This window comes from Chiloscyllium plagiosum, unplaced genomic scaffold, assembly GCF_037043375.1.
Source record: "Chiloscyllium plagiosum isolate Xiang-an unplaced genomic scaffold, Cpla_swu_hap1 HiC_scaffold_24, whole genome shotgun sequence".
Classification (NCBI taxonomy): Eukaryota; Metazoa; Chordata; class Chondrichthyes; order Orectolobiformes; family Hemiscylliidae; genus Chiloscyllium; species Chiloscyllium plagiosum.
In genome coordinates, this window is record NW_028270162.1 from 31,094,765 (window position 1) to 31,112,696 (window position 17,932).

The following is a 17,932-nucleotide window of genomic DNA, read 5'->3' on the forward strand; positions in this document are numbered from 1 at the left end:
TTACAGACTTTAAAATCAATATCATGCACCTTTCATTTGTTATACAAAAAAAATCAATCAGGAAAATGCTTTACAATAAACTTTGTTTTTTCATTTTTAAGAATCTCTTAACCCTTCACTACGTGTACGCTTAAAGTGACCCTGACTAAAGGCGGGTGTACAAACCGTAATCTAACACATTAATCGGACTAACTTACTTCGATGTCGGGTCGATTTCCTTCTGAAATGAGAACTGCAAAGAGAGGTTTGTGTGTTGTGTTTGATGGAAGGGGTCGAAAATGGAAGGGGAAAAAAAATCCCCAGAGTCCGCCCCCGGCACCATAAGGTTATAGAGCCGTTTATATGCAAAACACTTTCAAGTCCTTCCTACTACCACCACCATCATCATCATCATCATCAATATCCCTGCAGCGCTTACCACAAACTGGCAGAGGCGGCAATAATACGAGCCAATAGCTCAGGATTGGGAGTGGTGGAAAGGGGAAGGATAGGAGGCTCTGATGGTTTCTTATTCACTGAAACGAATCTGGTCAGAGTTTGAATCACTGACACGAGGCGGGAGCGGAGCGGAGCGAACCGGAACGGAACGTCACCCGGATCGCGTGGGTGGTGATCCGGAGGGGGAGGGGGACAATGATTGACAGGCGCGGCGGAGAATAGAACGTCACCCCAGAGAGCGATGATTGACAGGCGTGGCGGACGGGGTTGGGCTTGCGGATAATAGCCACAAGCCAGCGAGCAGGAGTGTAGCAGTATGGAAGAGGTCGTTCCCCTTTAATAGGTGCATTCGGATCTACTCTCTTGATTCTACATGCTGCTACTTGTGTGCTTTTTTTTTTGTTTCACGAGTGCGGGCATATCGTGCGATCGTAAACCGTGTGGACTCAGCAAGCAAAACTGCGACGTATCCAGTTCTGCGAGTGCAATTTGTAACAAAGGAACCTTAATTTTTTTAAAGTATGGAGGAAACGTTTGCGCTTTAAGGAGAGGGCAAGAACACCGTGCGACAGTCGTCACCTGGGAGACTTGCTGCTGTTCAAAGCTGGGACTTTTTTTCGCTCGAGATTAGTGACTGAGTTGAAATACGGGAAAGGTGGAGGAGTTTAATAGATGAGTTTGAACGAGCACTCGATGCAGGCTTTGTCCTGGAGAAAGCTCTATCTGAGCAGAGCCAAACTCAAAGCCTCCAGCAGAACGTCCGCTTTATTGTCGGGTTTCGCTATGGTAAGTTTTTGTAGACGCAGATAGAATTGAGTGTTGCTTTGTGATAAATCTATACCATCTAAACCTCGTGTTATGGTGAACATTATATTTCCTGTGCCACTTTTTAAAGCCGATTTTTAATGAGTAACGAAGTACAAATTGGAAGAAGAGTAATCGTGGTTTAGTTAAGTATGTTTTACAGATTGACTGGTTATAAATAGCGACAGACGCACCACGAATAATGTTACAAATTGACATTGTCACACATGGTTTGTGAGCAGTGAAGTCAGTCGCTTATTTCCGCACGAAGTGTCCATGTTTCTGCGGTACAATGGTCGGTGCAATGATCTGTAATTTGTTCGTCGTGCAATACCAAAGCCAAATGTAAGCAAGCATTTGCTAACAAATGGGACTGAGTGAATTAGAGCTTTTGAGAATGCAAATTATTTTTAGTTTAACAAAATTTAGTTTTCAACTTAAAAAATTATATGTAAGCAATATTTTTTTCTTGAAATGACACCAGACTGAAATATATCCTAAAATCGACCTTTTTGCAAATCTTCTCACGTTCCTTACCTCAGACAAAAATACCCTGCAGTAATGCAGCAGAGTTCCACTTGTATAAGAACCTGTTTTTACGACAAAATACAAAATATACTTTAAAAAACCGTGTTCGATTTTCAGTTTTTGATCTTCGCCTGCCTCTTGATTATTCGTAATGATGAGAAGACGTAATATTATTTAAATCTTAATTGATTGAAGGAAAGAATTGAGTCTTTTTTTTGTCTAAGTTTTATCTGCATATCAGCAATTAATTATGTAAGGCAATTTATCACTAATATTTTAGACTTAAAAGATTTTAACTTAATTTAGCAGTAATTTTGCTGATCCATTGGAGAATGTTAAATTGTATACACTGACAAAATAATTCATTTGTTAATTGATTTGTTTGTAATTAGCAGATATATATATTAATTAGAAATTCCATAAAATTTCATTTTAAGACTAATAATTTGTGGGCCTAATGTCAACACTAACTACTGAGAAAGTGTTGGGTATATTAATTGTAGACATGCTTCTTCACCATTGAGCATCCTCCATCTCCCTAATGGCAATCATTTGGATTGAGGCATATTTCCAAAGACAAGTCCATGGTTCAAATTGACATTGTTTTAATAAGTGAATTTAGTCATGGAGCATTGGAGATGCCAGGATTTTCATAGGGGGCCATAAAAACTAATGCTGTTGCACTGGGTCACTAAATAACGGAGAAAGCTGACTGGTTCTTGTCTCTTACAAAGAGGTTTGCAGATTTACTACATGCTTTCATGTGGTGCTCATTCTCCATAAAAATATTTATAAGGTACTAACTGTTCATTTGGATCAGCCAAACTATCAATACAATTATTAACAACAAGGTCTTCCAATTTTGGAGTGTCTTGCACTGAAATAAGAGTCAAAAATTCAATGAAAATATCGTGCAAATGTTCATATCAGTAATATAATCAAATTTTCATAATCTTAAAACTTCATTTAATTAGAGAAGTTTTATAATAAAGAACAAATACTTTTACAGCAGCCTTGTGAGAAATAACTTCTATACATCATCTGTGGTATATTTCTCTTCTCCTGTTCCATTCTAACTATGCAACTTGTCTGTGTCTGGTGACAGGTGTACTCTTAAGTTGTCGATACTCAGTGGTATGCAGAGAAGATATATGACCCCTACACCAATTGGGAAAAGTAGCATGCTGAAGTTGATACTAATTTCAAGTTTTATCCAATTTAGCTTAATGTTTGGATATTCCACTTTGAATATCAATCCATTTTAGAATGAAATTCAATATTTGATTAAAAACGTGAAAAACATTCATGGTGGAATCAGGAAAGTTGTTTCTCCCAGAGAATCCCTAGGAAGAAAGTGTTTGTGTAATACTTTTTCCTGACCTCAGACTCCCAGTCAGATGCTTTATAACAATGGTGTACTTTTTGAGATTCTACCAAGTTCGTACTTTAGAAAATGCAGCAGATTTCCATTTAGGTATATATTGACCAGGGAATAACACTCTATCATTCTTTTTTAAAAAAAAAAGTCACAAATCTTCTAGCCTGACCTCCAAAGTAGACAGAGCTTCAGGAACAGTCTCACGACCCAAAGCAGTAACACTCATTTCTCTCTGCAGATTCTGTTGCATCTGCTGACCTTTTCCAGCATTTCCTGTTTTTGTTTCTGATTTATAGCATCTGCAGGTCTATTGGTTTTTGTTTGTTTTGTCCAACAACATCACAACCAACAATTATAGGTTGGAGTGTAAACCTAGAATTTTATGCATGGATTTCTGCTGTGGGAACTTAACACCACAGCTTTCTGGCTCAGGAGCAAAATAACTGACCGCCTGGTGATTGTCTGGACCATATCACATATTTATAAAGCACATTTGCCAAAATCATCCATCACTCCAAGATGGATGTAAAGATAACTTCAGGATTTTCTTAACAGTTAATTAATCATTCGTTTCTATCCTTCCACTTGTGAACCTCTGACAGGAAGTTCAAGGAGCTAGTGGATCTCTTTGGAACTAAGATTGAGATCATCTCATCAACTGTTTTTGCTGTGTTCCCAGAACCCTCATCTCACTGCTTTCTCTTCCATCACCCCTTGTTCTCCTTGTGGATGACATGAGCTCAATCTCTGAATTATCTTGAACTAAATTGCTGATCATCCACCCATCCTTTCCATCCTCATTGTGGTTAACATGTTTTAAATAGCTCCTTCTTCTTAAAAAAAACTATCCATATGTTTCAAAACCACCATCAGCAATCCACTGTTGATATTGGTTTAAAAAAAAAATCTCCATCACACACACACAGACTTTACCAAGCATGCACACATGCAAACATACACTCTCTCTCACACGCACTCCCATGCAGTCTCTCTCTCTCTCTCTCATGCACACACGCACAGACAAGTCTATGGGGTGAATTTGCTTTTGCAGAATTATTTGCAGATACATTCTATTTTTGCTTAAAAAGTGCACAATCTGCAGGCAGTCAATTCATGTAATATTTTATAAATTCCACTTTGTAGGGCAGCACAGTGGCTCAGTGGTTAACACTGCTGTCTCTCAGTGTTAGGGACCCAGGTTCAATTCCTACCTCAGGCGTTTGACTGTGTGGAGCTTGCACATTCTTCTCCTCCTCTCTGCAGGGGTTTCCTCTGGGTGCTCTGGTTTCCTCCCACAATCCAAAAGATGTGCAGGTCAGGTGAATTGGCTATGCTAAATTGCCCATAGTGTTAAGTGCATTAGTCAGGGATAAATATTGGAAAATAAGTTTGAGGGGGGTGGGGTACTCTTCGGAAGATTGGTGTGAACTTGTTGGTCTGAAGGGCCTGTTTCCACATTGTAGGGAATCTAATCTAATCTTTCAAATTAGAACCAGTCTGACTCAAGATTGGGAAACAGACAAACTCTAACCTCACATCTTTTAATGCATTTTCTGAGCTGAAATGTCACCTTTTATAAAATCTTAAGTTAAGTCACATTCGAGATAAAAGAAGTTCTGGGATTTACATATTAATGAACCAAACCCTGCAACCACTCAAAGATAGGAGACTTAGCAGCAGTCTAGGTTTATCCAATATATCACTTCAGTTGCGTGACACTGTAAACTTTTGCTGTAAATTCTGTGTTTTACAGTCCTGCTCCACAGCTACCTGATGAAGGAGCAGTGCTACAAAAGTTAGTGCTTCCAAATAAACCTGTTGCACTACAACCTGGTGTTGTTATTTTTAACTTTGCACATCCCAGTGCAACACCGCCACCTCCAAATCATGGCTTCTTTTTACTGGTATTTTAGCTACATAGGGTCAAACATCCATTTCAGTTTATAATCCAGCAAGAAATTATGTAGTCCCTTAAGAGTTTGTATTGTACCACAGTCACAAAGAATGTTTTATTAATCTACAATCATGACACACTTTGACATGATCCTCCAATTATTCTTCACCGTTGGTTAGTCTTCATTTGGTGTCACAGCTTCCAAAGATGTGAAGATAGTCTTGAAAAAGAGTTAATATCCAAAACATTGACTTCTCCACTTCCATATGCTGCCTGGCTTACTGTGTTCTTCCAGGCTCCTGTTTGTCTACATGTAATTCCACCCCCTCCCCTCCTCCTTTTCACATGACCTCTTTGTGACATCACTAGCCTGACAGGTCAACTTTCACAAGTATTCTGATAATATTGGGTTCTACTTCTACATCATCTCTCTTGACCCTATTGATAACTTTATCAGGCGTCTTGTCAAATGATTTTTTTTTGGGATGAACCACTGCTTCAGCCAGCCAAATTGTTTTGTTTTTTGGACAGCTCTCTCAAAGAACAAGAATAATTGACCAGGTAGTTCATGCAACATTATTCCACATTGGGAGGGGTTTGTTGTGATTGGAGGACAAAGCCAATCATGTTTGCCTTTTGACTAGAATTAACCTTTGAAGCCAGCAGCCCCTAGTGGTACATATTAAAAATTTATATAGGCAAAGTTTGAATATTTAATTTTTTGTTTTAAAAAAAAAAATTTAGATTTTCAAAAATCCCAATTGAGAAAGTAGCCTAGAGCCCCCCCCCAGTATTTCTTTTGGGGTTGCTGCGAGTTGTTTAGTATGGACTTGGTGCCACTTATTCTGCAGTTTTGTGATTTTGTATTCAAAGTGAAACCAGTGTCACTACTGCTTTATTGGTCTCTGATGATTGCAACTGGGGGAAAAAAGGGAAATGTTGCAAATAATCACAAGTGAAGGAAAATTTGTGCAATTTGTAAAACAAGAGTATTTTCCAGAAGTGAAAATGTATGTAGTATGCAAGGAGAAAAATATACTAGGAAGGTAGTATTTTTTTTTTTATCCATTTGGATGTACCTCATAGTGCAAGCATTTATCGATGACAGTTTGATTGAAATCCATTAGGATTGAGCCTTAATCTCCCATGGTTACCAATTCCTAAACCACAAAACATATTTAATTAATGTAAACTTCCAGCAAGGTTTCATAAAGCCAAACATGGTTAAAACTGCATTAGGAGTGGTCTTTGTAAAAGCAATAATTCAGAAATTGTTTTGATTATTGGAAGCCTTAAGTACATCATAATGGAAAATCCTACAAGCAGCTTTCATTTCATTTAGTGCTCTGTCAGGGAAAATGTTTTGGTGTGATATAAATTGTTGAATTGATTTGATTTTTTTTGTTTTGGGGAGAGTCGGGGTAGGACAGAAATGGGAGGGGTGAAGTTAGATTTCAGAATTTCCAACTGTTTAAAAGGAGAGCTGGAGGAACTTGAAGTAAAAATGAAGATCTAGATACAAGGAATATAGGTATGTGTAACTTTTAACTAGGTGAGAAAATAGACCTTGATGATCTCCAATATGGTGTAATTTGTGCACATTGGAAGGTTAAGAAGCATTTCAGAAGTTAAACTTCTGAAATTTAATAGGCTAGGTCAAGGTTGAGTGATAAAAGTGGAAATTGGCAAGACCATCTAAATGTAGTCATAGTCATACAGCACAGAAACAGACCCTTCGATCCAATTCGTCCGCACCAACCAGACATCCCAATCTGACCTAGTCCCATTTGCCAGCACCTGGCCCATGTCCCTGTCAGCCCTTCCAATTCATATATTTATCCAGCATTCTCCAAGTGGAAAAAGTTGCTCCTTTGGTCCAATTAAAAGTCTTTTCCCTCTTAGCTTAAACCTATGCCCTCTACTTTGGGACACCATCACTCTAAGAAAAAAGACCTTGGCTGCTCATCCTATCGATGCTCCTCATGATTTTATAAACCTCTGTTAGGTCACCCCTCCATCTCCATCGCTGTAAGGGAAAAAAAACTCCAGTCTATTCAACCTCTCCCTTCCAGACTGGGCAACGTACTTGTAAATTTTTTCTCACCCTCTCAAATTTAACAATGTCCTTCCTATAGAAGAGCAACCAAAATAGTATGCAGTATTCCAATAGTGGCCTTACCAATGTCCTGTACAGCTGCAACATGACAATGAGAAGATGCGGTAAATGTTGGTTAGGAGATACTCCTTGCTGAGGACTCCATTGTAAGGCATGGACAGTTCCAGAACTTTCCACAAAGCTGGAGACTCAATATTGTGAGCTAACGAAGATTTTGGAGCAAGCAGAGCATTGTTGAAGGTCCAAAACAAGGTTGTGTTGTCAACAATCATGATGGTGAAGAATGATTAATTATTGAATGCTGAGAAATGCAAACAGAATTGGTTCAATTGCAACAAGTTCAATGGAAACAGGGAATTACAGAACTAAATGGGAGTATAAGGTAGGTTGGAAGCCTGTTTAGAAGGGGAGATTGGAGCTTTAACCAAGAAAAAGGAAGATGGCTGTGGTTGTTGGTATGACTAGTTTTGCCATCTCTGGATCAGTGGTGCTGGAAGAGCACAGCAGTTCAGGCAGCATCCAACAAGCAGCGAAATCGACGTTTCGGGCAAAAGCCCTTCATCAGGAACAAAGGCAGTGAGCCTGAAGCGTGGAGAGATAAGCTAGGGGAGGGTGGGGCTGGGGAGAGAGTAGCATAGAGTACAATGGGTGAGTGGGGGAGGAGATGAAGGTGATAGGAGAGGGTGGAGTGGATAGATGGAAAAGGAGATAGGCAGGTCGGACAAGTCATGGGGACAGTGCTGAGCTGGAAGTTTGAAACGAGGATGAGGTGGGGGAAGGGTAAATGAGGAAGCTGTTGAAGTCCACATTGATGCCCTGGGGTTGAAGTGTTCCGAGGAGGAAGATGAGGCGTTCTTGCTCCAGGCGTCTGGTGAGGGAGTGGCGGTGAAGGAGGCCCAGGACCTCCAAGTCCTCGGCAGAGTGGGAGGGGGAGTTGAAATGTTGGGCCACGGGGCGGTGTGGTTGATTAGTGCGGGTGTCTCGGAGATGTTCCCTAAAGCGCTCTGCTAGGAGGCGCCCAGTCTCCCCAATGGAGAGGAGACCGCATCGGGAGCAACGGATACAATAAATGATATTAGTGGATGTGCAGGTAAAACTTTGATGGATGTGGAAGGCTCCTTTAGGGCCTTGGATAGAGGTGAGGGAGGAGGTGTGGGCAGATGTTTTACAGTTCCTGCGGTGGCAGGGGAAAGTGCCAGGATGGGAGGGTGGGTTCGTAGGGGGGAGTGGACCTGACCAGGTAGTCACGGAGGGAACGGTCTTTGCGAAGGCGGAAAGGGGTCGGGAGGGAAATATATCCCTGGTGGTGGGGTCTTTTTGGAGGTGGCGGAAATGTCGGTGGATGATTTGGTTTATGCGAAGGTTTGTAGGGTGGAAGATGAGCACTAGGGGGGGTTGGACGGGTGGGGTCTGAGGGCGGAGGTGCGGGATGTGGACGAGATGCGTTGGAGGGCATCTTTAACCACGTGGGAAGGGAAATTGCGGTCTCTAAAGAAGGAGGCCATCTGGTGTGTTCTCTGGAACTAGTCCTCCTGGGAGCAGATACGGCGGAGGCGGAGGAATTGGGAATACGGGATGGCATTTTTGCAAGAGATGGGGTGGGAAGAGGTGTAATCCAGGTAGCTGTGGGAGTCGGTGGGTTTGTAAAAAAATGTCAGTGTCAAGTCGGTCGTCACTAATGGAGATGGAGAGGTTCAGGAAGGGGAGGGAGGTGTCTGAGATGGTCCAGGTAAATTTAAGGTCAGGGTGGAATGTATTGGTGAAGTTGATGAATTGCTCAACCTCCTCGCGGGAGCACGAGGTGGCGCCAATGCAGTCATCAATGTAGCGGAGGAAGAGGTGGGGAGTGGTGCCGGTGTAATTACGGAAGATCAATGGTTCTACGTAGCCAACAAAGAGACAGGCATAGCTGGGGCCCATACGTGTGCCCATGGCTCCCCCTTTGGTCTGGAGGAAGTGGGAGGATTCGAAGGAGAAATTGTTAAGGGTGAGGACCAGTTCGGCCAAACGAATGAGTGTTGGTGGAAGGGTACTATTGGGGACGTCTGGAGAGAAAAAAACGGAGGACTTGGAGGCCCTGGTCATGGCGGATGGAGGTGTAGAGGGATTGGATATCCATGGTGAAGATGAGGCGTTGCGGGCCGGGGAAACGGAAGTCTTGGAGGAGGTGGAGGGCGTGGGTGGTGTCTCGAACGTATGTGGGGAGTTCCTGGACTAGGGGGCATAGGACATTGTCGAGGTAGGTATAAATGAGTTCAGTGGGACAGGAGCATGCTGAGACAATGGGTCGGCCAGGGTGGTCAGGCTTGTGGATTTGGGAAGGAGGTAGAACCGGGCAGTGCGGGGTTCCCAGACTGAGGTTGGAAGCTGTGGGTGGGACATCTCCTGAGGTGATGAGGTTCTGTATGGTCTGGGAGATGATGGTTTGGGGTCATGGTCGAGGGGGCAGTAGGAAGAGGTGTCCTCGAGTTGGCGTTTGGCTTCAGCGGTGTAGAGGTCAATGCACCAGACTACCACTGCGCCCCCTTTATCAGCTGGCTTAATGGTGAGGTTGGGATTGGAGCAGAGGGATTGGAGGGCTGCGCGTTGTGAGGGTGAGGGGTTAGAGTGTGGGAGGGGGGTAGACAGGTTGAGGCGGTTAATGTCCTGGCGGCAGTTGGAAATGAAGAGGTCGAGGGCAGGTAATAGGCCAGTGCGGGGTGTCCAGGTGGATGCAGTGCGTTGGAGGTGGGCGAAGGGGTCCTCGGAAGGTGGGCGGGAGTCCTGATTGTGAAAGTAAGCTCTGAGGCGGAGGCGACGGAAGAATTGTTCGACGTCCATCTGCAAGCCCAAACCATTTAAGTACTTTTTAATTTCTTCTTGGAACATGAACGTTGGATTTGTTGTCCACCCTTAATTGCTTTTGATGTGATGGTGAACAATCTTCTTCTTCTTCTGCTATAGCCCAATACATTTAAGTGTTCCAAGATTTTGACTCAGTGACGTGCTCCATTCTACCTTGAAATTTCATTCAAGCACTGGTCCCTGCACCCAACTTACATTTTTATATTTTAGATTTATCATCCCTTCCAGCTCATTATTCTTGCACTAAATGCCATGCTCTCTGCAATTCACTCCTCCTTTCTCTCTCAAATTATCTATTCCCTGGTTCTTGCATTTATGTCCACGAGTCATGTGTCCCTCCTGTTTCAATGTCCACTTTTTTCCTTTTTTTATGCTGTAAGATTTTGGGTGTTGTTCTGAAGTTACAATTTATTTGGGTGTTTCAGTTTTTTTTGCATAAGAATAAGAAAGGAATATCACTCTTCCCTCGCTTCTTTGTGCCCCCTCTCCATAACCAACCCATCACTCTGTTTTAAAACAAGCCCTCAGCAAAAATGATATTAATGTTTCAGTTTAAAATCTGAGTTTTACAGCCACTAAAGTAAAATATTCCATTTGTTGTTCTAAAGTGCCTCATTAATCTGACACTGATAACCTTGGACTTTTTTTTTGATTCACTCGTCTTTCACGAGATATATAGGTAGCCATTAACCTTCTAGTGACATATATTCTAAAGCAGTTCTTTGTTTCACAATTAACTTCTGTTTACAATTTACGCACATTAAAGTGGTGACAAAGACCATCTACCTCAATACAGATCATTGTTTGCTTTCTCTGACCTTTTTAGTAGTGAGAAGCCTAAGATGGATTGATACTGTAAGCAAATCAATTGAAATAAGGTCATTTATTTTAAGCACTAATAAAAACTAAAATATACTCCTGTTTGAGCTTGAAAGATTGACTTTCCTGCTCCCCTGCCACTGTCTGATGTGCTGTGCTCTTCCAGCTTCACATCTATTGACTCAAATTTCTACCAACTGTATTTAAAACTTGATCATTCTACAAGAACAATCAATTTGACCTAAAAAAAAATGTTTAGATCATTGGTTCAATAGTTTTACATTGACTGACTGGAAGGTTTGTTTGATTTGCACTTTAACTGTGTTTCTCACTGGTTTAATGTTAGAGTTGCAGTCATGATGTGCCTTCAGCTGTATCTTAGTGGTTATATCTGCAGCAATTTCCTTCACTAGTCAGGAAATGGTTTGGTTTAAGACAAACTATAGACATTGGAACAATGTCAACAGAAAGCTTGCAAAGAGAAGCTATTTACATTTTGACAGCATCTTTCGCTGCTTTGACTATGATATGCTTGAAGTTCTAATGAAGAAAATTTAATGTAGTCTCTGTTTTTAATGTGGAGAAATGCAGCAGAAAACTATGCACTAACAAGTCCCATATATAATAAAATAATCCAATCTGTTTTAGTGACGGAGTCATTACTCTCTTCGTAAGGATATTAAGAACCAGGAACACAATTGGATAAAAGGAACAAAGATGTAGATGTACTAACATCTAAGTGGACAGCACCGGACAAGCTGGGGCTCACTTGACCCACATCTTTTCCTGTATTTATACAAGAGTACAGTTTGTCATTTTGTGGAATTCTTTTTAAAGAAAAATGATCTTACAAAATCAAAATATTTGTAAAGTTCAGCTGTGTTCAAATTATGGTCTAGGCTGAGTTTGCTGAGGGCTACAATAGAGATGTAAAAATTAATTTAGCATATTCTCTCTCTCTAAGGGGAAAACTTAACCATGGCTTTTAATTCTGATCCCTGTTGACAGTTTACATTTTTAAATGTTGGGGAAAGAAACATTGATATCAGAATTGACATTTCAGCTAAAATGTAATTGTCGCATAGAATTGCAAACTGCTGCCACTGCACATTCTTCTCTTTTTAAAAAAAATTAATTTAGGAACAGATCTTGAACAGGGTATTATAGTCGCTTATAGTGCTTAGTGCTGTTACTTGGTGAGGAAAGAAAATATTCCGTTTTGGATTGTAAGTAGTACCCCAGAAAAGGGAGAGAAATGTTTTGCATGTTGTGAGAAATGAACAACCGAAGCAAGAATGAAGGATAGTGTGGGGGTGAGATGCATTAGGTGTGAAAGATGAAGCATTAACTCAACAATGTTTTGTAAATTCTAGAAACAATTTTTCTTTTTGTTTTTTAGGTAGCCATGGTGGAGGTGCAACTTGAGACAAATCGTGATATATATCCACAAGGTCTCCTGATAGCCTTTAGTGCCTGCACTACTGTGCTAGTTGCAGTACACCTGTTTGCTCTCATGATAAGTACTTGTATTCTCCCACACATAGAGGCTGTAAGCAACGTTCACAATCTCAATTCTGTTCATGAGTCGCCTCATGAGCGTATGCACAGGCATATTGAACTTGCATGGGCTTTCTCCACAGTCATTGGCACCTTGCTTTTTCTTGCAGAGGTTGTGCTACTCTGTTGGGTTAAATTTCTTCCATTAAATCATCCTGTGGTTAAAAACGAACAAAATAACGCATCAATAACATCTGGACAAGCTGCAGCTATTACATCCACAACTATTATGGTACCATTTGGAATAATTTTTATTATATTTGCAGTTCACTTCTATCGATCACTAGTAAGCCACAAAACAGAGAGAGTTGAAAGAGAACTGGATGTACTTGCACAACTGCAGGATCAGCTGGACCGAGGAGAGACGCACACTGCACCCTACTAGTTCTCATTTTGGATAAGACTGACTGACTGATTGTAAACTACGGGGAAATAACTTTTGTATAATACAGTTTACAGCACTCAGTGCATGGAGTGATTGAACTGAAGTACAAAAAGAACAATAACTATCTATTAATACTCAATGCTTTTGGATATTTTGGGACAATGACCAGTACAGATATTTTTGCTCCAGTTTTAAATTCAAATTAAATTGGTGCCATAAAATGGCAAAGTGCATGTATTTACTTTTGGATTTGTACAGAATTTAATTGGATTGTTTAAGTTTTCATCATTAAAGAGATTGTGTTCTACACAGGATTGAGTGTCTTAATAGGGTAACTGTCTTAATCCATGGTTTTACTTCTCCACTATTTCATTGAAATTAAAGGTTGTATACTAGTGGTGCTTAGACAGTAGCTAAGAGTTAGCTGTTAACTGTCTAATTAGTTGTGAGTGCTTTTGTGATAGGAATTTTCATTTGAGTTGATTAGTAAAATTGTTGTCTTGCCTAACTGAGTGCCTCTTGAATGAATGTTGTTTGTCCCTCATTGGTTGATTTCTTCTCATGTTATCATCCAAGCTATTAATTGTGCTTGTTATTTCTGCACCTTTTTTTTTCAGTCAAATGGTACTGAAGAAGGTCTCCCAATCCATTGTACTGTTGCGTATTTGAAAAAGTTATTCATTCTGTCTTTTTTTTTTCTCCATAACCTGAAAACCTTCCCTTTTAAGTACATTTGCAATTCCTTTTGAAAGTTAACATTGAATTTGTTTCCACCATGATTTCAGATTATGCAGATTCATTTGCTGCCTTTATTTATTTAAAGTATTTTCCTCTGGTCCTAGCTTTTGTCAGTTATGAATCTGTGTACTCTTCCTAACCTTCCTGTAATAATTAGCCCGTCTATTTGTACCAAACTTCATAATTTTGAACACCTCCACTAATCTTTGTTAACCTATTCTGTTGTAAGAAAAACAGCCCAACTGAAATCCCACATGCCTACTACTGAAAATCTCTGAACTGTCTCAAATTGTATTGGGATATCCACAATACACATTCATCAGAGGATGATATCTTGTTTGCAGATTGTGGGCTGAAAAAAACAATACAATCCCTGGAATGATTGGAATGTTTTGTACCAAAACTACCCGAAGTAATAAATTTAACACTGCTTTCTGTTTGTGTTTTAAAAAATGTTGGGCAGAGTCATTTAGCTGCCAACGAGTTTTCTCATCAAGAAACTACTAGTAGTCTCTAGATATGACACCAGTTTTGAGGAACTATTTGAAATGTAATTGGGCTCCCAAGAACAGGATATTACAAACATTTTGGAGTATCGTGGTCAATCGGCTTCTGGCTATTTTGTAAGTTTAAATGTCTATACTCAAAAGCTGGAATCATTTGCACATCACCTTGGGTAAGTAGTCACTTTGTATAATTTCTAGTGCACATTCATATCTAAAATCAGAGTATTTACAAGTTTTGAATTCAGATTTATACTCATTTCAGTTGGGGAAAATAGTTGATGCATTGTGTGTCTCTGGCAGCAAGCCAAAGCATGGTGATTCGTTTTTAGGAAAGAACTCGTTATGTTCAATGCAGTGGCATGTGAGTTCTGTCCATAATGGGTTTTTTTTAAAAATCAGACCTGAATTACACTGCTCACCATGCCTCACTTCCATGCAGTAACAAAGGTGATCTTTTAGGAATTGTACAGAGTTCAAACTTCACGTGGTTACTTAGAAGTACTCAAAAGTACTCTCACGCCACCTATTTTCAACACTTGAGTCAGACTGGGTGACAACTTGAGTCATACCACTGCTGTCAAATGTGCATCAGAAACTACTTCATACTCCTAAATAGAGGTCAATACAATACCAAGTTTTGATGTTTGACCAAGCTACCAAAAAGGCAGGAAGGGGAAAGAGAAAAACTATTTCACAGATCAATGTCAAGATGAACTTAAAGTAATGTATTGTGAATGTTGAAATTCTGAAATTGAAATTCCAATTGTCTTGTCATATTTATTCCCTCCTGGTGAACTCTGCCTCCTATATTTTTCTAATGAAGCCCAACATAAATATTAGCCTCAGCAATTTCAAATCACAACATCAGATAGTGGCTACTGATTACTTTTTGCTCTGCCTATTTATACCTCTTCAAGATTACCTTTTTTTTATTTCTCTCCTATGCTCCTTTACAATATCCTTTTGGCTTGTATCAACACTGAGATCCTTCTGCTTGCTTCCACCATCTTACCCACTCCATTTCTGTGCCTGTGTACTTGCTTAAAACTTCTACTTCTAACAAATGGCCAGTTTGAAACCAGACCTCTATTTTTCTTCTTTGTGTGGATTCTGCTTGACCAGTGGAGTACTTTCAACAATTGGTTTTTAATTCCAATGTAATTTGTCTGCATATGCATGTCACAACTTGACTGGTATCTTCCACACCCTCTTCCTTTTGTAGCAGAAACAGTATTTTGGTACAAAGATTAACTTTATTACCCTCCAATATTGTGTAGTTGAGAGTCACAAAAATCTTCAGAAAATTAGCCAGTACTAACATGGATAAAGTGCATTTTGAGAATTTAAGACTCCATTACAAAGCAACCAAAAATATCAAACATCAATTATCTGACCCAGCCTGAAATGTGGATATAGTGCAGCATGCTACTAAATATTTGAAAAACATATTAAGTATTGTTCAAATGTTCCAAATTCAGGCCTGTTTAATGAAGGAAAATAACCTCATTATAAAGTTGGAGTTGCTTAAACATTTAAATATGACATTGAATGTAACTAAGTTGCCTTTCATCTGTACCTTTTATTCTTCTATTAGTTTTCGGTCTTGCAATCTATAAGAGCAAAAACATACCTCCTTTAAAAATTGATTTATAAAACAAGCATAGAAATGTAACCGGAACACAGTTTTCACAGTCAGTTTTAGATTTCAAAGCATAGTTCACTTAAAACAGATGCCATGTACTTCCTGCCTACATGACATTGCTTCCTGTAAAGCTTTTCTTAATTAAAATTGACATTGCAGATATTTAAATTCATATAAACACTTGGTTTAGCACCTGATTCAGATCAGTAGTGTTTGGCACTAAAGTTTATATATTTTGCAACTTGTAGAAATTTTTATTGAATAGCACACTCTGGATTTATGGCCTGGGTATACAGTACAGAAATGAAGCCAAAAATGTATCCACCTACAAAGTTGAACTAAACAGAATTCTCTGATAGGAAGTGTTATAACACCCACTAATTTTGTTATTTATTCCCAAAATATTTTATATCTCAGCCTTTTTTACATTTGCTACTTATTCATGTTACATAAATCTTACAGGACCTGCAACACCAACAGGTCACTTGGCTCAACAACTCAATGTTTGTATATTTATGTACCCATCCTGTCACTCCATCAACAAATTCCTCTTTTCTCCCTTATGTTTCTCAGTGACAATGGCTTGTCTATCACTGTTTGATTTTACTGCAAAATGTTAGTCTAACTATTCCTATTTCACAAAATATGTCACTGTTAGGTTTTTTGAAATATACAACAACTTTTCCATTTCTGGTGGCTGCTTGTAACTGAATAACCCAAATTCTTCAATATTCTGAAAGGATTGATAATTTCTAGCATTGCCAAATAAAATGTTTAACCCAATAAGCCATCCCATCATTAGATAATTATTCCAGAAATGCTTCAACATAAGAAGGAATAAAGGTTTCTGACAAATAAAAAGTAGTGACAGGATACCATCCTTCGTGGAGTTATTTCAGTGGCAACAAGAGAAAAACGTGACCTTTTGAAGAGATTTGCTCACAACCGTTGTTTTTGAGTCCTGGCATCATGACGTTATTTTTGATTTCAGTTAAGATGGCTGGCAGAGGCATGTGATTTTTGGTATAACTTTAAGTGAGATGCTGAGAGAATATCTGGTATGTCACATCATTAATCCCATAATGCAAAAACGGCTATGGGCTGAAACACATCTAGACTTCAAACAGGCATGACAACTGGCTTTGATATTTAGAAACTGCAGCAAGTGGAGCTGATGAGCTACATGGTATTTTAACAGAAGTGAACACCCTCGCCAGGCGGACTGAGCTTGGGGAACACCACTTGAGTGAAGGCATAGCCTCACGCAAAACATATCCTGAACAGAAGGACTTTAGGTCAGCCCACAGCAAAACCTCAAACCAAAGCCAAGCCTCTGCCAAATGGATACAATTTTCTTGAGAATGGGGCTGGCAGCCCATTGTAGTTGCTACCAGTATACAGACTTGAAACAGCAAAAGTGTGTCCCTGAACTGAGGAAGAGAGTTTGCACATTCTCCCCATGTCTGCATGGATTTCCTCTGGGTACTCTGGTTTCCTCTCACAATCCAAAGATGTGCAGATTAGGTGAATTCGCCATTCTATATTGCCCTTAATGTTCAGGGATGTATAGGTTAGGTGCATTAGTTAGGGGTGAACATAGGATAATAGAGTAGGGGATTGGGTCTGGGTGGATTACTCTTTGGAGGGTCAGAATCAATTCTAACTCTAAAACTGTTTTCAATTTGTGTAGGATCTTTTAAAGGGTGTGAAATCTATCTTCATGATCTGAATTTGAAGATTAATATAAATGCAAAACCTACAACTATAACAAATTGGAATATTATATCTAATATAAAGTTTGACAACTGTGTTTTAATTAATGGTTAAAGTGGTTGCTTTTAAACTTTAAACAGCAGTGGAAACAGACCCTTCGGTTCATGCTGACCAGATATCCCAAATAAATCTAGTCCCATTTGCCAGCTCTTGGCCCATATCTGTCCAAACCCTTCCTATTCAAATACCCATCCAGATGCCTTTTAAATGTTGTAATTGTACCAGCCTCCACCACTTCCTCTGGCAGCTCATTCCACACACACATACTCTGCGTGAAAACGTTGCCCCATTGGTGTTTTTTATATCTGTCCCTTCTAGTTCTGGACTCCTCTGTCCTGGGGAAAAAGACCTTAGTTACTCTATCCATGCTCCTCATGATTTTATGAACTTCTATAAGGTCACCCTCAAACTCCTACATTTGAGGGAAAGAAGCCCTAGCCCATTCAGCATCTCTCTTTAGCTCAAACCCTCTAGCCCCAGTAACATTACTGTAATTCTTTTCTGCACCAT

The 17,932-nt window shown here is 39.8% G+C and overlaps 2 protein-coding genes across 2 annotated transcripts in view; one reads left to right on the forward strand and one right to left on the reverse strand.

Moving 5' to 3' along the window:
• Positions 1–682: 682 nt before the first annotated feature.
• Positions 683–13,070, forward strand: LOC122562678 (calcium release-activated calcium channel protein 1-like). Its single transcript, XM_043715744.2, is given in 3 exon segments — positions 683–1,224; positions 12,221–12,742; positions 12,744–13,070. Coding segments are annotated over 3 exon segments (672 nt in total). The 5' UTR covers positions 683–1,110; the 3' UTR covers positions 12,780–13,070.
• Positions 12,612–17,932, reverse strand: part of morn3 (MORN repeat containing 3) — an 80,670-nt gene continuing 75,349 nt past the window's right edge. The window contains exon 6 of the mRNA XM_043715743.2: positions 12,612–15,617. The gene's annotated coding sequence lies outside the window, so the exon portion shown is untranslated. The remainder of the gene's footprint in view (positions 15,618–17,932) is intronic.